At 37.6% G+C, this 25,561-nt stretch overlaps 1 protein-coding gene across 3 annotated transcripts in view; it reads right to left on the reverse strand.

Annotated features, from left to right (window-relative positions):
- The window catches only part of tsga10 (testis specific, 10), an 80,115-nt gene that overhangs the window by 42,301 nt on the left and 12,253 nt on the right, over nucleotides 1-25,561 (reverse strand). For 2 of the 3 annotated variants that reach the window (XM_039743926.1, XM_039743925.1), the window contains exons 2-8: nucleotides 14,379-14,529; nucleotides 11,936-12,150; nucleotides 9,346-9,501; nucleotides 8,572-8,745; nucleotides 7,735-7,812; nucleotides 4,600-4,751; nucleotides 3,004-3,119 (exon numbers count right to left, since the gene is read on the reverse strand). In XM_039743926.1, the coding sequence (XP_039599860.1) occupies nucleotides 3,004-3,119; nucleotides 4,600-4,751; nucleotides 7,735-7,812; nucleotides 8,572-8,745; nucleotides 9,346-9,501; nucleotides 11,936-12,150; nucleotides 14,379-14,529 (1,042 nt within the window). Of the gene's footprint in view, nucleotides 1-3,003; nucleotides 3,120-4,599; nucleotides 4,752-7,734; nucleotides 7,813-8,571; nucleotides 8,746-9,345; nucleotides 9,502-11,935; nucleotides 12,151-14,378; nucleotides 14,530-16,612; nucleotides 16,679-25,561 lie in introns of all 3 variants that reach the window. The other variant, XM_039743927.1, reaches the window with a different exon arrangement.

Genomic DNA, 25,561 nt, shown 5'->3' on the forward strand with positions numbered 1-25,561 from the left:
GGGACACTCAATGCTCACGTGGGCAATGACAGTGAGACCTGGAAGGGTGTTATTGCGAGGAATGGTCCCCCCGATCTGAACCGGAGTGGTGTTTTGATATTGGACTTCTGTTTTCGTCACAGATTGTCCATAACGACCACCATGTTCAACCATAGGGGTGTTCATATGTGTACTTGGAACTAGGACACCCTAGGCCTCAGTTCGATGGTTGACTTTGTGGTCGTGTCATCAGACCTGCGCCTACATGTCCTGGACACGCGGGTGAAGAGAGGGGCAGAGCTGTCAACTGATCAACACCTGGTGGTGAGTTGGCTTCGATGGTGTGGGAGAATACCAGTCAAGCCTGGTAGGCCCAAACATATTGAGAGGGTCTGCCGGGAAAATCTGGCAGAGTCCCCTGTCAGAAGTAGCTTCAACTCCCACCTCCGGCAGAACTTCAACCACGTCCCGACGGAGGTGGGTGACATCGAGTCCAAATGGGCCATGTTCCATGCCTCTGTTGAGGCGGCTGACCAGAGCTGTGGCCGTAAGGTGGTCGGTGCCTGTCGTGGCGGCAATCCCCGAACCTGTTGGTGGACACCAGCGGTGAAGGATGCTGTCAAGCTGAAGAAGGAGTCCTACAGGACCCTTTTGTCCTGTGGTACTCTGGAGGCAGCTGATAGGTACCGGCAGGACAAGTGGAATGCGGCTTCAATGGTTGCGGAGGCAAAAACTCGGGCGTGGGAGGAGTTTGGGGAGGCCATGGAGAACGACTTTCGGATAGCTTCAAGGAGATTCTGGTCCACCATGCTGCGTTTCAGGAGGGGGAAGCAATACAGTGTCAACACTGTATATGGTGGGGATGGTGCGCTGCTGACCTTGACTTGGGACGTTATGGGTCGGTAGGGGGAGTATTTCAAAGACCTCCTCAATCCCATTAACATGCCTTCCAATGAGGAAGCAGAGCCTGGGGACTCAGAGGTGGGCTCCCCCATCTCTGGGACGGAGGTCACCGAGGTGGTCAAAAAACTCCTTGATGGCAGGGCCCTGGGGGTGGATGAGATACGCCTGGAGTTCCTCAAGGCTCTGGATGTCGTAGGACTGTCTTGGTTGACACTCCTCTGCAACATCACATGGACATCAGGGACAGTGCCTCTGGATTGGCAAACTGGGGTGGAGGTCCCCATCTTTAAGAAGGGGGACTGGAGGGTGTGTACCAGCTACAGAGGGTCACACTCCTCAGCCTCCCAGGAAAAGTCTATTCGGGGGTCCTGGGGTGGAGTGTCTGTCAGATAGTCGAACCATGGATTCAGGAGTAACAGTGTGGCTTTCATCCTGGTCACGGAACAGTGAACCAGCTCTACACAACTTAGCAGGGTCCTGGAGGGTGCATGGGAGTTTGCCCAACCAGTCTACATGTGTTTTGTGGACTTGAAAATGACATTTGAACATGTCCCTTGGGGAATCCTGTGGGGGGTGCTCTGGGAGTATGGGGTACCGGACCCCATGATAAAGGCTGTTTGGTCCCTGTACAACCGGTGTCAGTGCTTGGTCTGCATTGCAGGCAGTAAGTCAAACCCGTTTCCAGTGACAGTTAGACTCTGCCAGGGCTGCCCTTTGTCACCGATTCTGTTCATAACTTTTATGGACAGAATTTCTAGGCGCAGCCAGGGTGCGGAGGGGGTCCGGTTTGGTGGACTCAGGATTGGGTCACTGCTTTTTGCAGATGATGTTATCCTGTTTGCTTCATCAGGCCATGATCTTCAGCTCTCTCTGGATCGATTCACAGCTGAGTGTGAAGCGGCTGGGATGGGAATCAGCACCTCCAAATCCAAGACCATGGTCCTAAGCTGGAAAAGGGTGGAGTGCCCTCTCAGGGTTGGGGGAAGAGATCCTGCCCCAAGTGGAGGAGTTCAAGTATCTCGGGGTCTTATTCACGAGTGAGGGAAGAATGGAGCGTGAGATTGACAAGCGGATCGGTGAGGCGTCCGCAGTGATGTGGGCTCTGCATCAAAGGCAAAGCTCTCAATTTACTAGTCAATCTACGTTTCTACCCTCACCTATGGTCATGAGCTATGGGTAGTGACCAAAAGAACAAGATCGCGAATACAAGCGGCTGAAATGAGTTTCCTCCGCAGGGTGTCTGGGCTTCCCTAAAAAGATAGGGTGTGAAGCTCAGTCATCCGGGAGGGGCTCAGAGTAGAGGTGCTGCTCCTTCGCATCGAGAGTAGTCAGATGAGGTGGATCGGGCATCTGATCAGGATGCCTCCTGGACGCCTCGCTGGTGAGGTGTTCCGGGCACATCCAACCGGGAGGAGGCCCCGGGGAAGACCCAGGACACGCTGGAGGGACTATGTCTGCCAGCTGGCCTGGGAATGCCTTGGGATTCTACCAGAAGAGCTAGAAGTGGCAGGGGAGAGGGAAATCTGGGCCTCTCTGCTCAAGCTGCTGCCTCCGCGATCCGAAGCGGAAGAGGATGGATGGATTAATATATTTTTGAATGAATAAAAAATACAGATAAAATAAAAACTTTGAATGTGTGATGCTGTGTATATTGAAAATTGTTTACATTTCTTTAATTTTGCTAGAAATACTTCATAAGCTTCCATTTCCACTTTTTGGCTAGCACCTTTATATAAGAACATACATTTTATATCCAACTTTCAGCTGATCAAAAGAAAAGCAAACTTCCTTATGGATTACCTGCCTCTGTGCTTTTGTTATCAACATTGTTGCACTTGAATATCCCCAATAACCAAATTTTACATTATTTGGATAACAAAGAATTAAATTACAAATTAATCAATAGTACAATTAACAATCTCTCTTACAGCAATATTTGAAGAAACACGATGTTTAAAAATTACTGTGCACCATGCAGTAAATACTTAATATCTTAAAATATGATTTAACCTCTAAAGAAAGACTAAAGAAAGTTGTGTATTGTGAAGTCAAACCTATTAGTCTCACTAAAGTTATTCTGTATGGTTTCATGATCTGAAAGTTGAGTAACATTAGCCATACCATTCTTTTCATCCAATTGCTTAAGTTTCTCTTGAGTGCCCTGCAGTTCAGCAATTTTTTGTGAAAGGTGCCGCTGGGTGTCACTGAGGGTATCTTCCACATGATTTGTTGCTGTCCTGGTGAAATAGGCCATACAAAAAGGCATATCAGTTCAGCTTTGTAGAGGGAATCTGATTACAGAGACAGAGCGTTCTCAATTCAATTTTTTAGGTTAGTTTATTGTTAAAACTTTGTTAATACCTTTGAGTATATGGAACTACCACACCAAGACATAGTAACCTTTCATTTTTTGGCTTATCCAAAAACTAGTATAAATTAATTCAACATTGATTTTTTTTGTATTTATACAATGCCACAAAATACCTCAAAGTAAAAGTTAAATGCTTATTTCCTAAAATAGAACAATAAAATACACATGCCTCTTAATATTAAAAACTGTTAATTACCTTCAGTTTGGCACATTACCTTCCACATTACTGGGTAGGTTAAATGAATGGTGTTCTCTTGTTTTGACTCAGTCATTTCACCACTGACTCCAGTTATTTTTGTGGATCTCAAAGTAAAGAATAAACTCTGGGAAGCAATGAGCTTTCAAGGTTTATAGGTTCAATGCAACTAGTACTGGTAGTTACAGCAACTATTTTCCTGATTGTGGAACAGAATCATTTGTCCTGGAAACCTAAGTAGTTAAGTAAGGCCATATTTCTTTGCTGGTTTAATGACCATTTTCCAGTTATTTTCAAAATAAAAAAAAAAAATATGCGACCAATGAGACAGCAGAAGATAAGTGAGACAGAACTTCTAAAACCATCTGGATACGCCCATTTTGAGTCTAAGAATATTCATGAATATTAATTAATGTCTTGAGAGTCATATCAAAAAATATTATAGTATATAGTATAGTATAGTATAATAGTATTCATGTCATTTTTACAAAAATATAATTAATTTCTGTAAGACTCCACCATCTTCAAATCTCCTTGTTCATCTCTTTCTCCATTTATTCAGTGACCATCTTTTCCCGGGGACATAGTTACTAGTAGGTAGCTTAAAGATTTTCAACGTTGCAGCTGTACTCCGATAACAGTGGCAACTGCAAACATACTGTAATTCTTTATTTTATTTTCATGTATATTTGTACTGGCTATATCTGGAAGGACTGTGGACAACAGCACCAAGATAAGAGTTGTAAACTGGGCAGAAATGAGCACTGTTTCCTGAGGATGTTAAGGGACAGGTGGCTCCACAGACAAACGGAGATCCTGAGCCGCTTGAGAAAGAAAGTACATGACTGTTAAGTGAAAGCAGGTAGACACTTCCATGGGAATCTGTAGCCAAGGTGCCCCTCCTTGGGCAAAGAGACAAATGATGTAGTGAAAACGTTAGTACAGGAGATGTGGCAGTGTATGGGCAAGTGAGTTGTAGCCAGGTGTCCCTGAAGCAACATTAGGCCAGCAGCTCATCTGGAAATGGCCCCAGTAGGAAATCTATTTACAAGCAATTTTTCTGAAGCATAATAATGACAGCAGTAGCAGTTTGTCTTGTAATTATTTATTAGATCTTTGAAAAAAATACTTAAGATAATGTTGTATTTACCTCAGTGAATTGTAATTTGCTTTAGTCCTGTTCAATTCTTCCTCTATGGTTGTTGCCTTGCGGGAAAAGATTTTGCTTTCCTCTTCAAGGGAAAAAATTAGTTCCTTCATTTTTCCTTGCTCAGCTTTATAATCCAAACGTTCTTTCTCAAGCTTCAAGGATAACAAAATATGAGATTAGATCCAAAACTTGATATACAACGTTTTTTCCATAATTATTCATTGTGGTATATAGTAAGTAAAATTTAACATTTTAGACACCATTTCTCTATTTTCATTTAAAATGCTGTTGACTGTACCAATACTGTGTTGAATGATGAAATTCACTTTTTAGTTCAAATTCAAAGATTTTCAAAGAAGTGCCCCAATATCATAATGTAAGAAAACATCTTAAAAGAAACATTAAATGGGTCTAAGAATGTTGCCCAAAAAATGCTTATTCTCCAAATGCTGCATATGCCCTCAACATCCCTAAAAGCACATTGGTCATTAGGAAGCTCTGGCTTCTTCAACCAAGGATGGAATATCTGTCCATTACAAGCTACACCTGCATACATGGCACAATATATGGTCACATCATAGATGCAGTTAAGGATGTTATTGTCTAGCACCATGAACCATAAGGGGAAACCAATCTAAGTTAAGTTCAATTTTTATTTTCCACTATCTTTTTTTTTTTTGGGTTCACGAAAAAATCTGAAAAATTTCACAATGATTTGTAAGGTAAACCCAATAATTTAAAACAGGCTGGAATGTCATTGTGATCACTAATCGATTTCTGTATATAGCAGAAGCATTCTCTCTTTCTGTACAATGTTCAAACACTCATGTTGACTGTTTCATTTGGTTTGCTTTTATGAAAGACTCCCTTTCTGTTCAGAATGATGTTACAAGTGCAGTGGTCTGTAGACAAATTGCAAGTACAACCTGCTGCTTGGGCTGATAACAGTATTAAGGAGAATTTGGAAATACTCACAATGGCAAATATCATAGAAACTGGAAGAGACAGGAGTCGTGTGTAGAGGAAAACAGTGCTGAGAAAAAAAGCTGGAACAAGGCTATCAGTTTGGCCCTGGTTTGTGGTTTGGAGGAGCAGTGAGTGGTATTTGTGCATATTTATGTGGTGTTAATTACTAATGATTAAAAAAAATTAACAACATACTGTACAGAGTGGAATAAAAGAGCTGAGCTGCATCAAGAAGCCTTTGTTACTTGTAGAAACATTTGCTATCCTGGGCTTAAAATTCAGCCTAGTTAATTTAAAGAATTTTTATCTCCTAATATTGACATTTAAGCCATCATCTATCCAAATTTTTTTTTGAACCCACATTTTTAAATGTAATGTTATGTATAGCTAGTATTTATACCGGCATCAGACACAAGACTGAAACTAGTTCTGGATAGGATGCTAGTTGTAACTAGCCGAAGCCCGTAGCATACGGCAGTATAAGAATAGGAATGGAAAACGGTGAGAAAGGAATTTAGTATAACAAAGGCTTAGGAAACCAACGTCGCAGTATAACAAAAATAGCATGGAGCAAAACCAATGCCAATGGTTGAGAGAGTACCTTCCTGTAGCAGGCTACGGAAAACATAGATATATATATAGGTAGACGCCACATTCACTGTGTTGCCCAGTCGACACAATAAGTCAATGCGTCCGCCCTATTGCGAGTGGTAAAAGTGCCATTTAAACTAATACAGGTAGACGTGGAAACCGGGTTTTCTGATGAAAAAACAATAACGTTTTAAACAGTATCGTTTACATACAACAGATTTTGACGAATCATTTACATGAAATTATTTATATCCATTTATACATTAATAATGGCAATTATTAAATAATAATAATTATTATTATTATTAAATAATTCCTCCCGTATAAATAACATTTCTCGGACTGCTTTCTTCCATCTCCGAAACATTTCTAGACTTCGTCCAGTTCTTATGCAACACAGTACTAAAGTATTGGTTAATGCCCGAGTCACCTCACGTATAGATTACTGTAATGCTATTCTATCTGTTATCCCACAAAAATGTATCCATCGCTTACAATTTATTCAAAATTCTGCTGCCAGGATAATAACCTGCTGTTCTAAATCCACTGAACATACTACACCCATTCTCTCTCAACTTCACTGGCTCCCTGTTAACTACAGAATACAATACTAAATACCACTCTTAACATTTAAAGCTCTCCACAGCCTCACTGATCTCCTACAGACTGACACTCGACTCGCTCACTCTGATTCTCATCTGCAGCTGTACTTTCTGTACCACACATCAAACTCAGTGGTATAGGAGCTCGAGCGTCTCTCATAGTGCTCCTCAACTCGGGAATTCTCTTCTCTCTCATATACATCAGCTTGATTCAATAACACATTTTAAAACTACCCTCAAAACTTATCTTTTCAAACTGGCATACCAATTGTGAATTTTGCACTGTTACTGCCAGTTATCTTTGGTTGCTAATTATTGCTGTTTGATCGAGAGCGACAGTGGACACGGAAGTAGGATCAGTGATGGCGGGTGGGGCTCTGTCGTGCATATCCCATCGTCTTAGAGTTGGCAGGCATGGCTCTCCGTCTTGCTTGCCCTTAGTTATAGATGGCGGGCGGGCTTTGGCTGGCGTGGTTCCCTGTCTTGCGTGTGCTCTCTGTCTTGCTTGTCCTTAGAGTTGGTGGGTGGGGCTTTTTCGAGGGTATTTCATGGTCTTAGAGTTGGCGGGCGGGGCTCTGTGAGTTGGCAGGCGTGGCTCTCTGTCTTGCTTGCGCTCACTGTCTTGCGTGCCCTTAGTAAATTATATATATATATATAGATAATCCAATTTTTTACCAGTAGGGGACATGTCAGACAATGAACGTTTAAGAAACAAATATTTAGCTTTGTACCTGTACTGCTTTTGGAGTATTTGTTATGATAAAATAAACCATTGATTATCTTCCAGGCAACAATTAAACAAATTCAAAAGGCGAATGAGGTACCCCACAGGTATGTGATATCGTTTTATTAATTTATTTTTCCAGGGGTGTCATATGTAATTGTGCACAATTCCAAACTGTGTGATATATTTATACATCTATTCAGACTTTGCTTAATTCACTAAAGGGCTTTTGGAGGACCATTTTCATCTTACCATTTGAATGTCTGCTTGTAAATCTTCTATTTTCTGTTCCAGGTGGGCTTTGTCATTAATAGCTTTCTCTTGTGTTATCTGTTTATATATATAAAAAAAAAAAGAAATTCAATAAATGAAAGTATTTGATTATTTCCTTATTTTACTAATATTATTAATTTAAATATGTAAATGACAAGAATTTGAAAGTTTTGCTTTTAATGCTAACTTGATATGGAACAATTAATTTAAATATTCAGCATTTTTAGATACAGAGCTTAAATCAAATATAAATTTTAGATGGTATGCCAAGAGTGAAGATGAGGTGTACTCCTACATTATATTCACTGGCACCTAATAAGACTTCTAATTGATCTACTTGGCATTACTCCATTCTAGCACTACAGTGTTATAAACCTAGCCACATTAAATAAATAATTTCCATGCATTACAAGGGCTATTTAATTTTCCAAAAAGCACATTCAGGTTTACTGAAATAACAGACTAATCATGCATATTTCAATTGACAACTTTCTAAGAACATGGATGTAAAAGTCTTAGTTGTTGAACTGTGATATAATAATAACAACGAGAGTTCTGAGGATTCAAGGCCTATCCACATCTTCAGGCACAAGTAAGGAACCAACCCAACACAGGATGCAAATCCATTGCAAGACATTCTTAGGCACACTATGCAAATCTGGAGTCTTCAGTAAACATTAATCACTTAGGTCTTTACAAAAGAAAATGGGTCTCTGTAGCAATGAAGAGGCAGCACTTACCATTGCTGCATTGTGCCCCTCAAGCAAACAAAATATACAAAATATGGGGTTGGATGTCAACTCCATTTTTTTTTACCATTATTCTTTCCCTCAGACTGTCACGCTCTGTTGACATCCTTCGCAAGTCTGCAGCAGCTTCATCTCTCTCTGCCTCAACACGACGTAGAATAGCCTGTGCTGTAAGGCTTGTTTTTGGAGACTTTGGGGACTTGATGATCTCCCGACGCAGTCTTGCTATTTCTTCCTGGGCCTGCATAAAAACAAAACACAAGTAGGCCATATATTTTGCAGATGGTTATGACAGGCATATATTTTAAAGTCTGTTTATTTCTCTTCTAAGTGTAACAATGCTGTCTTTAAGCTGCCTTCATCCCAAATTCTCCTTCAAAATTGCACCAGTTCTGATGACCTCATGATTACTGTGGCTGGGAAAAAAGAAAATATAAAGACAGTACACTGGCAAGTATTGATCGGTTCATCAAATGTATCAATCCAATGTTATTCCAACTTTTTTCGTTCATTGAATTTAAACTAATACGACTGCACTCTGATATTACAAAGCAGCATTTGAGTCATGCTACACTTCAATTATAGCTAAACGCTAAAAGCTAAGCCCAGCAACACAGTTATAAGGAAAGGTTATAAGATAAGGCAGATCAGGCATTAAAAACAGCTGTGAGAAAGCAACTCCTAATTGAGCGTATCTAGAGTCCCTGGGCCACTTGAGACTAATTGTTTTAATTGAAGCTGTTAGTGCTCCGTAGGCACAATCACGTAACTTCTAATTCAGAGAACACTGTTGGCAAGTTTGCCATGAATATTTTACTTTTATAGTAGCAGTGGACCTTACCTGCCCATAGAGCATGTTGGTCTTGTCTCGCTCAGCTGTGAGGACTTTCACATTGGCTTGAACTTCCACCAGGTGGCGCTCATATTTCTCTAGCATGGCCTGCAAATCATCTCGCTCTCGCAGAAGCTGAATAATTTCCGATTCTGAGGTTCCTCCCTTGAGAACAACAACAGGCAGAACATTCCCAAAATGCTTACAATGCATGTTAGTTAACAATAAAGTAGTATTTGCTAAACACTTGTGTTTATAACAGGACAGAACATAAGACTACATCTTGCTTATGCAGCAGGTTGCAATGCAGTCTTATATTTTTTGGACTCTAACTTTAATCTTGGAAAGTATATCTTGTATCTGTATGTCTTCACATTGTATGTACAGTATTTGCTTTCGATCAGGCAATTTAAACTGGACTGCAATGAGTAATGTCATGTGTGAGTTTTGCAATGGATTGACAGGCTGTCCAGGACTGGTTTCATGGCCTTACCTAATGATTCTTCATTAGGTTCCCAGTGTTCCTTGACTTTACACTGGATAAAACAGGTTCTACTACATTTTTATAATAAGCTTGGATCAATCGTCTTCTCTTTTTATTGGACTCTCACTACAGACAGCCTCAACTAAACAAACCTGATCCATGCTAATAACCCTTGACCCTAAACTTTCAGGATTCTTTTTAGTTATGGTTTTTTGAAAATGTTCACAGCATAAAACGACATGTCATCAAATATTCGCTCGTTCGTTGTCGATCATATTATTATTTTTGGTTGGCCAGTGTATAATGGAAACCACAGTTACTGAGGTGCTGAAGTCAAATATCGATAAAGAGGTTGTATTCAATGTTACCATTAGGTGGCAGTACAACATAGCAGCTCTTCAATGTTCAAGCAGTTCATTGAACAGCTATAATCAGTGATTCTGTAAAGCATGTGTAATTGTATATGCTTAAATCACACAATTTATTGGAAATTTAGTTTAAGATATTTTGGGGGAAAAGTAATCTAAAAGACACATGCTAAGAAAAAATAACTCCCCTTCCCAGACAAAAATATCCACAAAGGGACTCAATAGACTAATATTAAAAAGAGCAAGCTATTGAGAAGGTGGTTTATGACTGCCTCTCTTCATGTAGAAGTGCCTCCAAGGTTTACTTGCCCATTCTTTCATATCTATTATTCCAATCGTCTTTTGGTCAGATTATGCTTATTCAAAGCTAAAGGGATTAAACCTTCCAAATGAATCATTAAAGTGGAAGGAGCAGATATTAATGAGTTAGATCAGCTAGAAAGGCCCTGTAAACTAACTGAAAAAACATTTGTATTTCAAACATACACTCACCTAAAGGATTATTAGGAACACCTGTTCAATTTCTCATTAATGCAATTATCTCATCAACCAATCACATGGCAGTTGCTTCAATGCATTTAGGGGTGTGGTCCTGGTCAAGACAATCTCCTGAACTCCAAACTGAATGTCAGAATGGGAAAGAAAGGTGATTTAAGCAATTTTGAGTGTGGCATGGTTGTTGGTGCCAGACGGGCCGGTCTGAGTATTTTACAATCTGCTCAGTTACTGAGATTTTCACGCACAACCATTTCTAGGGTTTACAAAGAATGGTGTAAAAAGGGAAAAACATCCAGTATGCGGCAGTCCTATGGGCGAAATTGCCTTGTTGATGCTAGAGGTCAGAGGAGAATGGGCCGACTGATTCAAGCTGATAGAAGAGCAACTTTGACTGAAATAACCACTCGTTACAACCGAGGTATGCAGCAAAGCATTTGTGAAGCCACAACACGCACAACCTTGAGGCGGATGGGCTACAACAGCAGAAGACCCCACCGGGTACCTCTCATCTCCACTATAAATAGGAAAAAGGGGCTACATTTGCGCGAGTTCAAAATTGGACAGTTGAAGACTGGACAAATGTTGCCAGGTCTGATGAGTCTCAATTTCTGTTGAGACATTCAAATGGTAGAGTCAGAATTTGGCGTAAACAGAATGAGAACATGGATCCATCATGCCTTGTTACCACTGTGCAGGCTGGTGGTGGTGGTGTAAAGGTGTGGGGGATGTTTTCTTGGCACACTTTAGGCCCCTTAGTGCCAATTGGGCATCGTTTAAATGCCACGGGCTACCTGAGCATTGTTTTTGACCATGTCCATCCCTTCATGACCACCATGTACCCATCCTCTGATGGCTACTTCCAGCAGGATAATGCACCATATCACAAAGCTCGAATCATTTCAAATTGGTTTCTTGAACATCACAATGAGTTCACTGTACTAAAATGGCCCCCACAGTCACCAGATCTCAACCCAATAGAGCATCTTTGGGATGTGGTGGAACGGGAGCTTCGTGCCCTGGATGTGCATCTCACAAATCTCCATCAACTGCAAGATGCTATCCTATCAATATGGGCCAACATTTCTAAAGAATGCTTTCAGCACCTTGTTGAATCAATGCCACGTAGAATTAAGGCAGTTCTGAAGGCGAAAGGGGGTCAAACACTGTATTAGTATGGTGTTCCTAATAATCCTTTAGGTGAGTGTATATACTCCAAACATATTCACATAATACAGATGGCAACTTTCACCTTTAATGCAGGTGTCCTTGAGGGGCTCCTTCCCCAAGACTTGCTACGGAGAGATCTTGAGTTTCTGTTTCTCAGCATCTTCCTCAGGCCCTCGAGTTGGTTTTTGTAGTAATCCCGGTCTTCTTCCAAAGACTTTATAAATGAATCCAGTCGTGATGGAGACCCAGCTTTTTTGGGTGCCTTGTTCTTTCCAAATCCTAAAATATTCTCCTTTTCTAAAATAATAAGAGAAAAATCAGTGAAATTTCTGGTGATATATATTGCACTGTAAAAAATAAAAACGTACCAACTAAGTACTCATTTTATATAGCATCTTGCATGGGAATTACACTTGAAATTTGCCTTGTGCTTTTAGATATCAATACAATATCACAATAATTCCTATTCATACAGTATTTCTTGTATACCTCATTGGTCCTAGATAATCAGTGGTGGATTTGAAATACTGGCTTTTAAAATATCAAAATATTGTATTTAATACACATTTTTTGTTCACTTTTATTTTGCTTTGTTATTCTCTCTTTTCCCTATTGATAATAGTGCTACTTTGAAAACCAGATCAGGTTACATATTGCAATGTAATGGTTACAGATTTCAATTAAAATGTTTCAGCTAGAAATTGCAGCCCAGTCTTTCTCATCTAGCATACAAAATAGTGGGCATAACTGGTAAGAGGAGGTTAGGACCATGCACTGATACAGCTCCTTGCCATACCCACCACACGACAAACCCTCAGGATCCCAGAGTAGGACCAGAGTGCAGCCATGCAACGGGTGACACCTCAGCACCACACTACTTCAAATGGAATGGAACAATATGAGTTTTTTTTTATGGTGACTGGAGTGCCAATTCTGCCACCATCCCCCAAATTTTCCCTGCAGGTCTGAGGGCCTACTTGTAGGGCTGAATGCAGATTAACGTCATACCCAGGAAGGAGCAATTGCAGGTTAAGGGGCCTTGCTCAATGGCCTAATGGAGTAGAGTCTTGTGACGTTTACGGGATTTGAACCGGTAACCTTCCAGTTGCCAGTGCAGATTACTAGCCTCAGAGTTACCACTCCACATAACTGGTAAGCTATGAGGAATATGTTTATGAACTATAAAAAACACAAGACACCCAGCTTGATTCATTCTTCTAAATAGTAGCCATACTCTATTTCCATTGGTGTCAAGGAAGCTAGGACTTGGTCAAGAAAAGCTTAGTCATTATGTACATGATAGCAGTGGGATCGAATACAGGGGTTCCCAGTTTAGTTTCAGCTAGTTTGGTCTCTCCCAAAACATGGTACTGGTTAAATGAACTCCTTGCTTAATTAGCTACTTTTTTGACTACTGCTGCAATATGCATTTTTAAAAATGTACAGTGATTTCCTTTGAACAAATTTTAAGACATTTCCATATAGCTGTGCTGATTATTTTTTATTACCTGTTATGGAATTTCTGTTTAGAATAACACATTTAAAAAAAATGTACAATTTAAATAATGTACAATTTTAAAGGATAGAATCAGGAGAATCTCCAAAAGCCATTCACACTAATTAAAGTTGCTGTTTTACTACATCTTGTAATTTTAAGGTTAGTATTTTAATACTGCTCAAATAATGTAAAAAAAAAAAAAAATAACACATATTATAGTGAAAGCAGATCGCTGAGCTTTACATTTCAAATGTCACCTCAGACATTCTTCACAAAGTCTAGCATCATAGGCATTTCCATCATTTCTTTTGACATGACTTTTTGATTACACTAGAAAATGTAATGTCACGTAGTATAGGTATTATTATTCTTGCTATTAGATAGATAGATACTTTATTAATCCCAAGGGGAAATTCACATACTCCAGCAGCATACTGATAAAGAACAATATTAAATTAAAGAGTGATAACAATGAAGGTATAACAGACAGACAATAATTTTGTATAATATTAACGTTTACCCCACAAACCACCCCACCCCCCGGATGGAACTGAAGAGTCGCATAGTGTGGGGGAGGAACGATCTCCTCAGTCGATCAGCGAAGCAGGCCAGTGACAGCAGTCTGTCGCTGAAGCTGCTCCTCTGTCTGGAGATGATCCTGTTCAGTGGATGCAGTGGGTTTTCAATTATTGACAGGAGCCTGCTCAGCTCCCGTCGCTCTGCCATTAAGATGGCTCATGGGGTTTTTAAACATTTTGAAGTGTCAGACATTATTCCATCTGCTTACACATTTTGATAATTCCAGACTAGACTGCTAATAATTACTTTGATTAGTAGGCCATCTTCAATATGTGCCATTAATATATATTTTATTTTATTATTTTTCTACTTGAACCAGTCTTGGAATTAGCAGATACTAATAACTTATGAATAATACTATAACATTTTGTAAGCTACTGTGTAACATTATGTTCCAGAATTCTAAAGTGAGTTTTATAGTTTGGATTTACCATAGTACAATACTCACCTGATGCTCTATTCTTTTCAATCTTTTCAGCAAGCCTCTCTTTTTCCACCTGCAGCTGTTCTAACAAACTGTGTAAATTTTCATTTTCATCCGTTTTGGCTTTTAGCTCCTCTTTGACTTTGTCAAGTTTGAGAGACAAACTTCCAGATTCCTATAAATCATCAAACAAAATAGGTTTTCTTGTAAATGATGCTGAAGTTCTGCGTCATTTTTACACAAACAAGACACACTGGCAGCTGGGTCAGAGTCAATCCAAGTTGTCTTCAGGGTTAACTAAGCTAAAAGTTGTGAAAAGCAATATGGGTATTTCGTTAAAATTAAAGATCAGTCAATACACAAAGTCAAGAAAGTAGAATTCATTAATTTTATACAGATGGTGTGATGTTTGTTTATAATTTATTGATCAGCTTCCTTTCCAGTTAATGAAAAATAGAAAAATGGTGGATGATGTGGATGGTCATTGTGACATCAATGTTCCTTACTGAATACAAATATGACTTTTTTTTAAAGATTCTGCTTTTATTTTATTTGACCTCCTTACTAACATGTTAGTTTTTGTCACTCCATTCTTCTTCCTTTGATTTTTCATTTACCAGAAATTGATGTAATATCTGGAAAACATTATCTATAATTAGTTACTGTGATTTACACTTTATATGTGATTTTTTTGGTATGTTTTTATATTTTACACTTACAGTAGCTTGCATTTACAGAAATACATATAAGTACCTTAGCTTGTACTGGGAATATAAGGTAATAAATGAGCTGAAGAACAGGGCTCTTTTCAAAAAATAAATATTCATTAAGAAATTAGAAGACAGGATTAAAACTGAAGACCTAGAAATTAGTTGAGTTTCTGGCTGCAGTGATACCTGGGTTGGCAGCTGGCATCACCATCCATTACCATCCTTGAACTCAGCCATCAATAGATGTAAAACTGAGAATGGACTGAACAATGAAGGCACCACACAGGAAAGGTAGGTGCAAAGTATTTTGCATAGATTTTTTTTTATTTATACCAGTTTCCAAATAATAATTAAAGTGCAGTGTGATGTCTTCAAATAAATAAATAAAAATTCCATAAAACATAACCTTCCAAGAAGGTTAAAATCAGCAATAAATATGTTAAAATCTGATCATTTAGAATCTGGTTCCTTTAAAAATTCCACTGCAAGCTCTGAGTGTCTCTTACATGTCTCCCCAGCTCATCCTTCTGGTCTTACATTCACCAGAGATGCTGGCAGCTGTGGTCCCTCTCTCTGACTCATCCCAGCCATCTCAGCCAGTCACTGTTGGGATACTCAGAGTCAGATTTCCAATATCCTACCACTAATCCACAGTCCAGCAGGTCCCCGGAGTACTTGATTGCTCCCCGCTCAACCAAAATGCTCAGTGAGTATGACCTGCTACCTCCTCTGCTGCACCTGCATCCACTGAACCTGAGTCACACTGTTTTTATTTAAAATTAACTAGCTGTCACAAACACCCCAACAAACCTCATCACATGTTTTATTGGGCAAATATTGTAACTATTATTTAAATAAGAAAATAAAAAGAGGGCAGCTAACACATCCAAACTTTAGTCACAATGGGTTAGCATCACAGTAGCATCCAATCTTTGAACCTGATCATCTAAGTACAACTGAAAAGTATAAGACCTGCACACCCTTTTATACCAAATGTTTGATGATGTTGATATGGTGCCTTCACAAATGTTTGTTTAAAAAATAAGATGGTATTAAAAAGCAGGCTTCAGCTATTTGTTTCAGTTCAAGTGTTTTGTCTTCCATCGCCTATTCTGAAGTGTGGGTGTGTTTCTGAACTGGCATTAAGCAGAGACCTAAAAGAAACTATTTTTCAGAGAGTGCGAGCCCAGTGAAATATAATGAAGTCCCATATTATGCAAATATTTCAAAGGGTTTTATTGTTTTCTGTGTCATACTGTTCTTAGGTATTAAACAAAAAAGCAAGGAGTACAAGAGTTAAGTGGATTAACTGACTCGTTTAGCCTTCGCTTTCTGTTTTTTCCTAAACTTGTAGCTTACAGGTTGCTGTTAGCCATAAAGCTAACATATGCATCATATTACAGTATCCATAATTATACCAATTTTATATTTACAATACAGCATACCTTTTAAGTATTTTTACATACATCATTGATTATTCTCTGAAGAGTGATCATGCATTTTTGAAAGCTGAAGTTGTGCTACAAAATTCAATGAAGTAATGCTTACTGATTTCAGCTCTGCTATGGTGGTGTCCAGCAATGTAATTTCTGATTCTTGTCTCCTAATCAGAGTCTGAAACAAAAGCCCAGCTTTACTTTTAATGGGTATAGCAATAGATTATTTTGAAAACAGAATGCTGCTAATGCCACTGTACTGTATATCAAAAACAGCTACATGCCTTGCTTGCTTGGAGTCAGCAATAAAAAGGAAAAAACTCTTAACAGGTCTCAAAGTGCAGGAAGATGTCTTTTATAATTGCAAAAAAAGGAGCAAGCGCTAGGCCTCCCCTTAAATACTTCAGCGAAAAAGTAATGAATGGCTGAGTTGAAATAGACAAAGAAAAGAAAATAACGTGCGTATAGTGTGCAGAAAACAAAGTTAGTATTTCACTGTTTTAAATGGCAAAAATATACAGTAAATTACTTTTGCTATATTTACACAATCACACTTATATCTGGCCTGCATTTAAGTTCAAGTGTTTTAGCATGTACTAAGAATATTAGATGCGCTGTACATTCTGGCATTGGTATATGACATAATACATAAACCCAATGCACCAAAAATTTTTCTCAACAGAATCATAATTTGGTTAAAAAAACTAAACTAAAAAATACTAAAACTGCATTCTGAGACATGAAACATTAATTTAGATGGAAATAGTATGTTTAGATTTATTATACTTTCTCTTGCCATGCAATTGTCAAAACCTGTTCATTCTGGATTATGATTTTTGTCATCTCAATGCCAAATGTTGTGAAGGTTTATTATTGAGTGATGATCTTTCTAGCTTCCTCCATTGTTACAACCCAGGTTTTCCATAGGATGCCTTTGGAGGTAACTACAACTCTGTTACATAAGCTTTAAAGTAAGATTGTTTTAAGAATATTTGAAAAATAAAGCCTTCATTATTCCCAGATCTGGAGCTACAGTACAGTGAATTTCTCCTTGATGTTTCTATGTTCCATTAGTTATGCAAACTTTTATCATAAATTCAATAAGTAAGTAATAACTACACATAATACTTACTATTAGTACTGATAAAACAATGATAATTTTAATATATTCATCTGGTTATCTAACTGTGTGACTAAAAACAGGACCTTGTGTAGACATGTAAAAGTAAGCTGACAGATACCAGACTAGATATACGTGTGTATATGAACTGATAGCCTATTCTCATTAAAGTAATTTCTTTATTTTTTCCTGCCACATCAATTAATTAATTCTGGTTTGTTTGTTTTACTGTTTATTGTTGAATTTAGTTTTTACTTAATATGCATTACCTGTGGGAACATAATAGGTTGCCTTACCTTTTGATCAAAAATATCTCCCACTGCCCGTTTAAGAATATTTGTTGAAGCCATTTCTATTCAGTACTGTTTAAATTTCTAAATATAATGGTTATTTTTCCTTTTTTTATTAACGTTTGGATACTTTGGGGAATTCATTCTATCACCATTTTGCAGTTCTAGATTTCATGGGCACCACCATATTGTTTATTTATAGTGATGTGCTTGCCATGTGACCAATTACATCATAGCAGCCATGATTTAGAAGATGGGTGTTAGCTTTAAACAACTGAACTTTGGTAAAACTTAGGAAAACTAGTGAAAGACTAGCATTTGAGCAATCAATAAAAAACATATTTGGGAAAATATTTGATTTTGAATTTTTGTTTGTTATGATATAATATTTGGGTTGCATTTTGGTTTTGATGATGATCTCAAAAGAACCTGTATGATTTGCATTGACTTATGCCACTGTTTTGTTTTCTCATCTGAAGAAAGAGGTTTGCTCAGCTCTGCCACAATTAAGTTCTTTTCAAATACCAACATAGCGCAGCCTATCAGTATGCTTCGGATTCTTCTTGTAATAAAAATATATTTATTCATATAGCACATTTGACAGATTGAATGCAGCTAAATGTGCTTTACAAAAAAGGACCTTACCAATTATATATTGGTTGTTAGTTATAAAACTTAAATGAATAACAAATTTTTAAAACTTGCATGGTATGACACACTCATACTAATAACACACGGAGTTCTAACTACCGTATAATGCAGCTGGATCAAAGTACAAGTATCAACCACAATGTTGCCTTTTGTCTTGATTGATATTGAGCAGGTTACAGAAATGATGTTTTCAGCTTTAGTATGTCATTCAGTTTAAATGTACAGTATTTTAGTTCTGCTCTCAGTTAAAATATATTGTACATTGTGATGAACAACAGTGCATTTGTGTAATATCCCTATATGATTAGTCCTAGTGTACAGGGTACTATCCTATTTAATGCACACATTCCTATTATATGGTCAAGTTTTTTTTCAGCATTGGACATGTACACATTTAAGAACTAAGGTAAATATTTCTAGATTGCATTAAGATTTTTGTGGAAACATGAGACGTTTTAGAAAACCAAGCATTATATTGGGGGGAAAAAAGCCTATTTTGTGATAATAAAAGAAACTATATACAGTATAACCCTTAATACACCCTTGGATGTAATGTAAACTTTGATTAAATGGTGTTACATCATTTATTATTGCTTTAGTTCAGTTCTGTTATTTATTATATAGTTGTATAAAAAGGTACAACATAGAATCATGTGTAAAAATTCAGAAAACTACTTATTTGCTCACTCATGGCCACCATTAAATAGTGCTCTTTCAATTCTGCTGATAATTATATTTCTTATATTACTGTAATAATATTTAACACCAACCAAAAAAGAAACTTGAAAAAACAAAGACATCTCAGATGTGTATTTTAAATAGATTCCATGTTGGGTTTATTATTATATGTTATGTATTAGATAGCAGTAAAAGTTGTTTCAGCACCCGTGCTTAGAGAGGAAATTGGATTCTATGTAATATGCAGCGCACACCTGTAGCTTCTGCTCTTTCAGACGCCTCCCCTTGTTCTTGTCTTGACAATCACTCAATGACTGTTTCAAAGAATGTTCCAGTTCGATGATGCTATCTCCTGTGGCGGCCTAGAATCATGAGGAAAGAATCACTAGGTCTGCTCACTTGCACGGTATACGTGCTTCCCTTTCATGCTGGTCAGATGGCAAAAATTATCCCAATGGACCTTACAATTTATTTCATCTAAATGCTTTCATTTTAATGGACTTGCTGAGGAACACAGGTCAGTTCTGTGAACTATAAACCTGCCCTGCTAAGCTTAAAAAGGCAAACATTTAGAAACATTTTTACAGGTGGGCAACAAATAGTTGGGAGACTAATCTGGGACCAGAATCTTAAGATTTTGGCTTATGACTTAACCTTGTTGCTTGGTTCAGCCTTTGTTTAGATGCCTTGACATATTTTTTAGCATTAAAACATAAGTAATATGATAATTATAATTTGTTACTAACCCTCACCCACTTTTATCAGATTGCTGGCCCAGTACTGACTCAGCTGTGAAATGGCCAGTAGAGGGAGGCAGCTTGATGGTCGATGTCTCCAGGACACTGAATAAAGTGGAATCCTATTATGTGATATAATTTTCCTCTGTACTTGTACTATTACAATTGTTCTGTCGTATCATATTGAGAATTACTTGTGTTCTGTTCTGTGTATTGTATTGTATTGTATTTCCCCTATTTTTTGACAACCACTGCATGCCCATCCTACCTGGAAAGGGGTCTCTGTCAGAATTCCCATTTCCAATACTTCTGCCATTTTTTCACTGCTTGTTTCTTTTTTGGTGGGGGGGCGTTTCTTGTCTTCTTAGAAAGTCAAGGCTAGGGGACTATCAAATACTGGACATGCTAAAGCCCTTTGCGGCACTCCTTGTGTGATTTTGGGCAATACAAAAATAAATTGTATTGTATTATATCTTTACTTTTTTATTCTTCACCTATTTTAAACCTTTACAGCAATTGTACTTAGTAAAAGTTAAGCAAACACCGTTCTATTTGAATATTAGTCCATGGCCTGGTATCCAAATATTAAAAAAAAAAAATCCTTTATGATTTTTAAGATTGCACAGATAATGAAATATTTTTATTTATGTGGTCAACGACAACAAAGTTAATTGTTAAAATTGACACAGTTTTTTCCAACTGATAAAAAACAACTTTTTTGATACATCCATCAGCTAAATAAATTTGAATATTAGTTTAAATGAATAACTCACTTAGGTGGCCACTATAAACAAATGTGTATTAACCTCACAGGAACTCAGACCCTACAATAGGTATAATACATCAATGCAAACTGATACCAGGACAGTTTAGAAAGAATGAGTCCCAAAGACACTCTGGCATATGCAATGTAATTCTTTCATTTTGACTTAATAGCTAAAAAAAATTTCTTGATCATGAACTAAAAAAAAAAAAAAAATCAGTCTGTACTGTGGTTATAATTAAATGGTCGACTCATCCATCCATTGTCAGTGACCAACTTTATTTGACAGGCTTGTGAGGTAAGCAAGGCCTAGTCCAACATCAACTAATGCAAAACAGAAAAAGCCATAAAAATATTGCAATAATCACATTTTAGGGATGGTAAATCTAAATAAGCAATTTTTAAAATTATGAATCTTAACAGAAACACAAAGAAATGTTTTACAACAATGTGTGCATACATGTCTTAAGGAATATACAATATATTTGAGTGGGAGGGTTCCATCTGTATGATCCATTCATCAGCTTTTCTATGTATCATTTAATAAATGCCATCCGAATCAAAACAACCAACCATACTAGGTATGCTCAAACTAGTCCAGAAACTAAGTAAAAATAAATAGAAAACCGATTTTTGGAAAATTAAACTGTCCAAACAAACAGCATGCCTTTGAATTTACAAACTAAATCCTCCAAGTAAATCAGTCTGAACACAGGGTGCAGGAATGCAATGCAAGTGGAAATCAAGTTAAAATCCAAGCAATGAGAGGTGGAGACAAACCCATGGAAGCACTGTGCTACCCAAACTATGTATTTATGTACATTTTTTAAACAACTTTCCAAGAAATGAATGATTCATGAATAGTATGCTTAATAAAATTAGCAGCAGATTAATTATTTCAGGCTCACACAAGAGGGACAACAGGGGAGTTGTTCCATTTAAAATTTACAATAATGGCATATGCAAGTTATTTGAATTTACTCTTCACATAAAAAATGTATTCTCTACCGGTCAGTTTCAGAACACCTTGGTGTATTCCATTTCTATTGAAATGCATGCAGTTCAATGTATTTCTGACATAGATTGTAGGTATATTTTTGGTCACTCTCTTGCTGTAGGATGAACCTCTGTCCTACTAGGTGCAGGCCACAAAGTTGTGTATGGTGCTGCAGAATACAGTGGTAACCCTTGTGATTCAGAATGCCAGCCAGTCACTCTGTGCAAGTCGCCAATTCTAACCCTCAGAAAATTGTCTTCCGATGAGGTTGTGACTTTGGGTCTGCCAGATCTCTTCCTATCAGAGTTTCTTCCAGTTTCCAATTGCCCTTGGTAGAACACCACTGTACTTACTGACATACATTTGATTCTTTTTGTAATTTCCCTAAATGAAAGGCATACACTTACAGTATATTGGTACTAATGCTCTGTCTCATTTAATTTGGTAATTGCCATTTCCTTGCCATTATCACTGGAATTTACAACTTTCTACAGTGTAATACTGCACAAGTGGTACTTCACAGGGTGTAATAGTACAGTCTGTTCCAAAGAGACAGAGAGAGGGCGTTTAAGTAATCAACAAGTTGTGACACCTGTGCAAATTGTTTGCTTCAACTTGCAAGGCTTAATTAAAGTAAATTGCTGCAAACATATGTAATTTGTAACCCAGCATTTCTCAACCTTTAAGTATTTGCGACCCGAGTTTTCATAACAGTTTTAATCGCACCCAACCTAACATTTTTTTGAAATGTAGATGCATATTTTATTATACCTACTTAACTTTTATCAACATTTACCTAACTATGTTTATTGTTCTAGTATCAGAATGTAGTTTAAGTTAATTTGTTTTGGTTTCAACAGATGTTTTTTTCATATTTTTAATTCTTGTTTTCTTTTTTTCACATTTTCAATTTTTGTTGAATTGATTAACTAAAACAAAGAGTGCTGGATGTTACACCTCAATAAGTATGCCTTGATATTAAATCTGTCCAATATTTTCCATTGCATGGTCCCGAATAGCCTGAAACATTTGATCAAACTCAATTAGTGTTTGCCAATCAATTACAGAGCATTAACTATTTTGTGCTATTGCAAATGTATTCCTGAATGGTTAATGAAAATGAGCAGAATACAGATTTTTGAATGCAACTGTCAAAGCAAAGCTATGGTTACTATGCCTTAGTTTTTTGATAAGACATTTATTTCATGGGGTTTTCATAGGTCTACTTTCTAAACCCGTATTTCTCATGAGAGTACATTAATAACTGACAGTAAAAGCCTATCCTACTTGTATTTGTCAGAAGCTAGAACTCAATCACCGTATGTATTCACACAAACAAACACACACTAAAGCGTCAGCAATCCACATAACACCATGCCCTTTAGACTGCGGGATAGAGGCACTTTTCCAGGGGAAACATATATGATAACAGAAAGAGAAACTGAAAGATAAGCCAAAATAATAATAATTAAAACTGATTATCATTTTGTCAATATATTCATCTTCAAGTGAGCCTGACTGGGCAGTCCAGTTCCTGAAACGGACTTTAAAAAATACTTTAAAATTACCTCTAAAAAAAGAAAAATCACTGACACTTTATTCATTATAAAATAATTGTTTTTACCTGGGTAGGAATCTTTTGGCCACAGTGGCTTTTGATTTTTTTTGAAACAGGAACTAAATATGTAGTGTTCTCGTGTGCTGCTAACTCCTTTGGCCATATCATCCTCCACCACTGGAAAGCAGGTCACGATAGGTAAATCTACTGTAGGTCCAAATCTACTGTAGGTGAAGTTTTCTCATTTGGCTTTCACATATGTCTTTTTATTGTGAAGGTGATACGTTCACTCTTTGCCATTTCAATTGTGGTTTCATTATGGAAGTGAAAATACTGTGCTGTTAGTAGTTTTATAAAGCAGATATGGAATATTCCACAATGAAGTAATATTAGAAAAGTGTCTCTCAAAACTCCAAAGATACAATGTGGGAGAAGTGTAAAGGCAACTGTTATTTACTTCCCTGCTGTAGCCTGCTTTTCAAACCATGTGAAGTAAGATAACATTAAGAAATTAAAGCTATGTGCTATGTATATATATACAGTATTACAAATAAACAAAAAGTAAATACTGTAATTTACAACAGAAAAGTCAATAAGAGCAGCACATCTCCTTTTCTCAGCCACCTCCTTTTGAGATTGGGAAGAGTTCATGATGTTAAGGATTTTTTAAGAGTTCCCAAGAGGACTTTACCATTTTTAATGGGGGTGTTCCTATAATAAAACTTATGTTTAATGGTAGGTTTTTATTTTCCCGCTTCTTTTCTGATAAGGTACAATAAATGAGAAGGCAAGTAAAAAAATAGCAGCTGTATTTTCTGGAATTACACGCATACTGTATATTAAAAGGTTTAATATTACCAAATTACCTCCATTCTATAAAAACTTCTTGGTTGTGTAAAGGAACTGTTGAATAATATGCTTTGGCTACATGTCAGTTGACATGTTGAAGCCAAAAACCTTTCATTTTTTCCTCATAAATGAATCAGCACCTTTTTATGCAAGTGCTTGTTTCGTTTAATTATCAGCCATTTTAATGTATGGTAGTTACTGTACAATAACAGCAGTCTATGCCTATGTTATGGCATGACCATGATTACCTAGTACCTCTAAAGTATTATGGGCATGGAAAATATCTTCTATGGTCATATAAAGCATGAACCTTAGCTTAAATCGAAGTATGTTTATATTTTAAAACTGTCATTATGTGACACTCTAAGAAAGACTTGAAAACACGAGAGACTTGAAGGTTGAGTGCCACTTTACTTCTGTGAACACTGGTAACTGAGCTATGGCATGCTGCTTGTTGTCTGCAGTTTCTTTACATGACCCTGAAACTGTAGTGCACAGCCAGTTCTGAGTTTACTCAAACTGAAGAATCTGGCTTTAGGAAGAGCAAGACCCTCATTCTCTGAACAAGCTTGGCACACATACAGACATTCAACACATACAGGCACAGCCCCTGAGATGACGAACCTAGAGGTTATGTTCTTTAGTATTCCATGCAACTAACATGTCATCCCACACCTTTGGGGTTCAAGTTCACATATACTGTACATGCTAGATGCTACAAACCATGAAAAATACCTTCAGTTCTGAGATCTTTTATTATTTCCATATAGAACAGTTAAATATGTAACAATTTACGTTGCTTGGATTATAAACTGCTCAAAAAATTTAAAGGCACACTTTGAAAACACATCAGATCTCAATGGGAAAAAGAAATCCTCCTGGATATCTATACTGATATAGACTGGGTAATGTGTTAGGAACGAAAGGATGCCACATTTGATGGAAATGAAAATGATCAACCTACAGAGCCCTGAATTCAAAGACGCCCCAAAGACTTGGAGTGAAAAAATTATTTTGCCAAAATTTAATTGCAGCAACTCAAAATTGTACGCAGCACTTTGTATGGCCCCTGTGTTCTTGTATACATGCCTGACAACTTTGGTGCATGCTTCTAATGAGATGACAGATGGTGTTGTGGGGGATCTCCTCCCAGATCTGGAACCAGGGCATCACTGAGCTCCTGGACAGTCTGAGGTGCAACCTGGTGGCATTGGATGGACCAAAACATAATGTCCCAGAGGTGTTCTATTGGATTTAGGTCAGGAAAGTGTGGTGGCCAGTCAATGGTATCAATTCCTTCATCCTCCAGGAACTGCTTGCATAATCTCTCCACATGAGGCCAGGAATTGTCGTGCACCAGGAGCCACTGTACCAGCATAGGGTCTGACAATGGGTCCAAGGATTTCATCCTGATACCT

The sequence above is a fragment of the Polypterus senegalus genome, chromosome 2 (genome assembly GCF_016835505.1).
Source record: "Polypterus senegalus isolate Bchr_013 chromosome 2, ASM1683550v1, whole genome shotgun sequence".
Taxonomy (NCBI): domain Eukaryota; kingdom Metazoa; phylum Chordata; class Cladistia; order Polypteriformes; family Polypteridae; genus Polypterus; species Polypterus senegalus.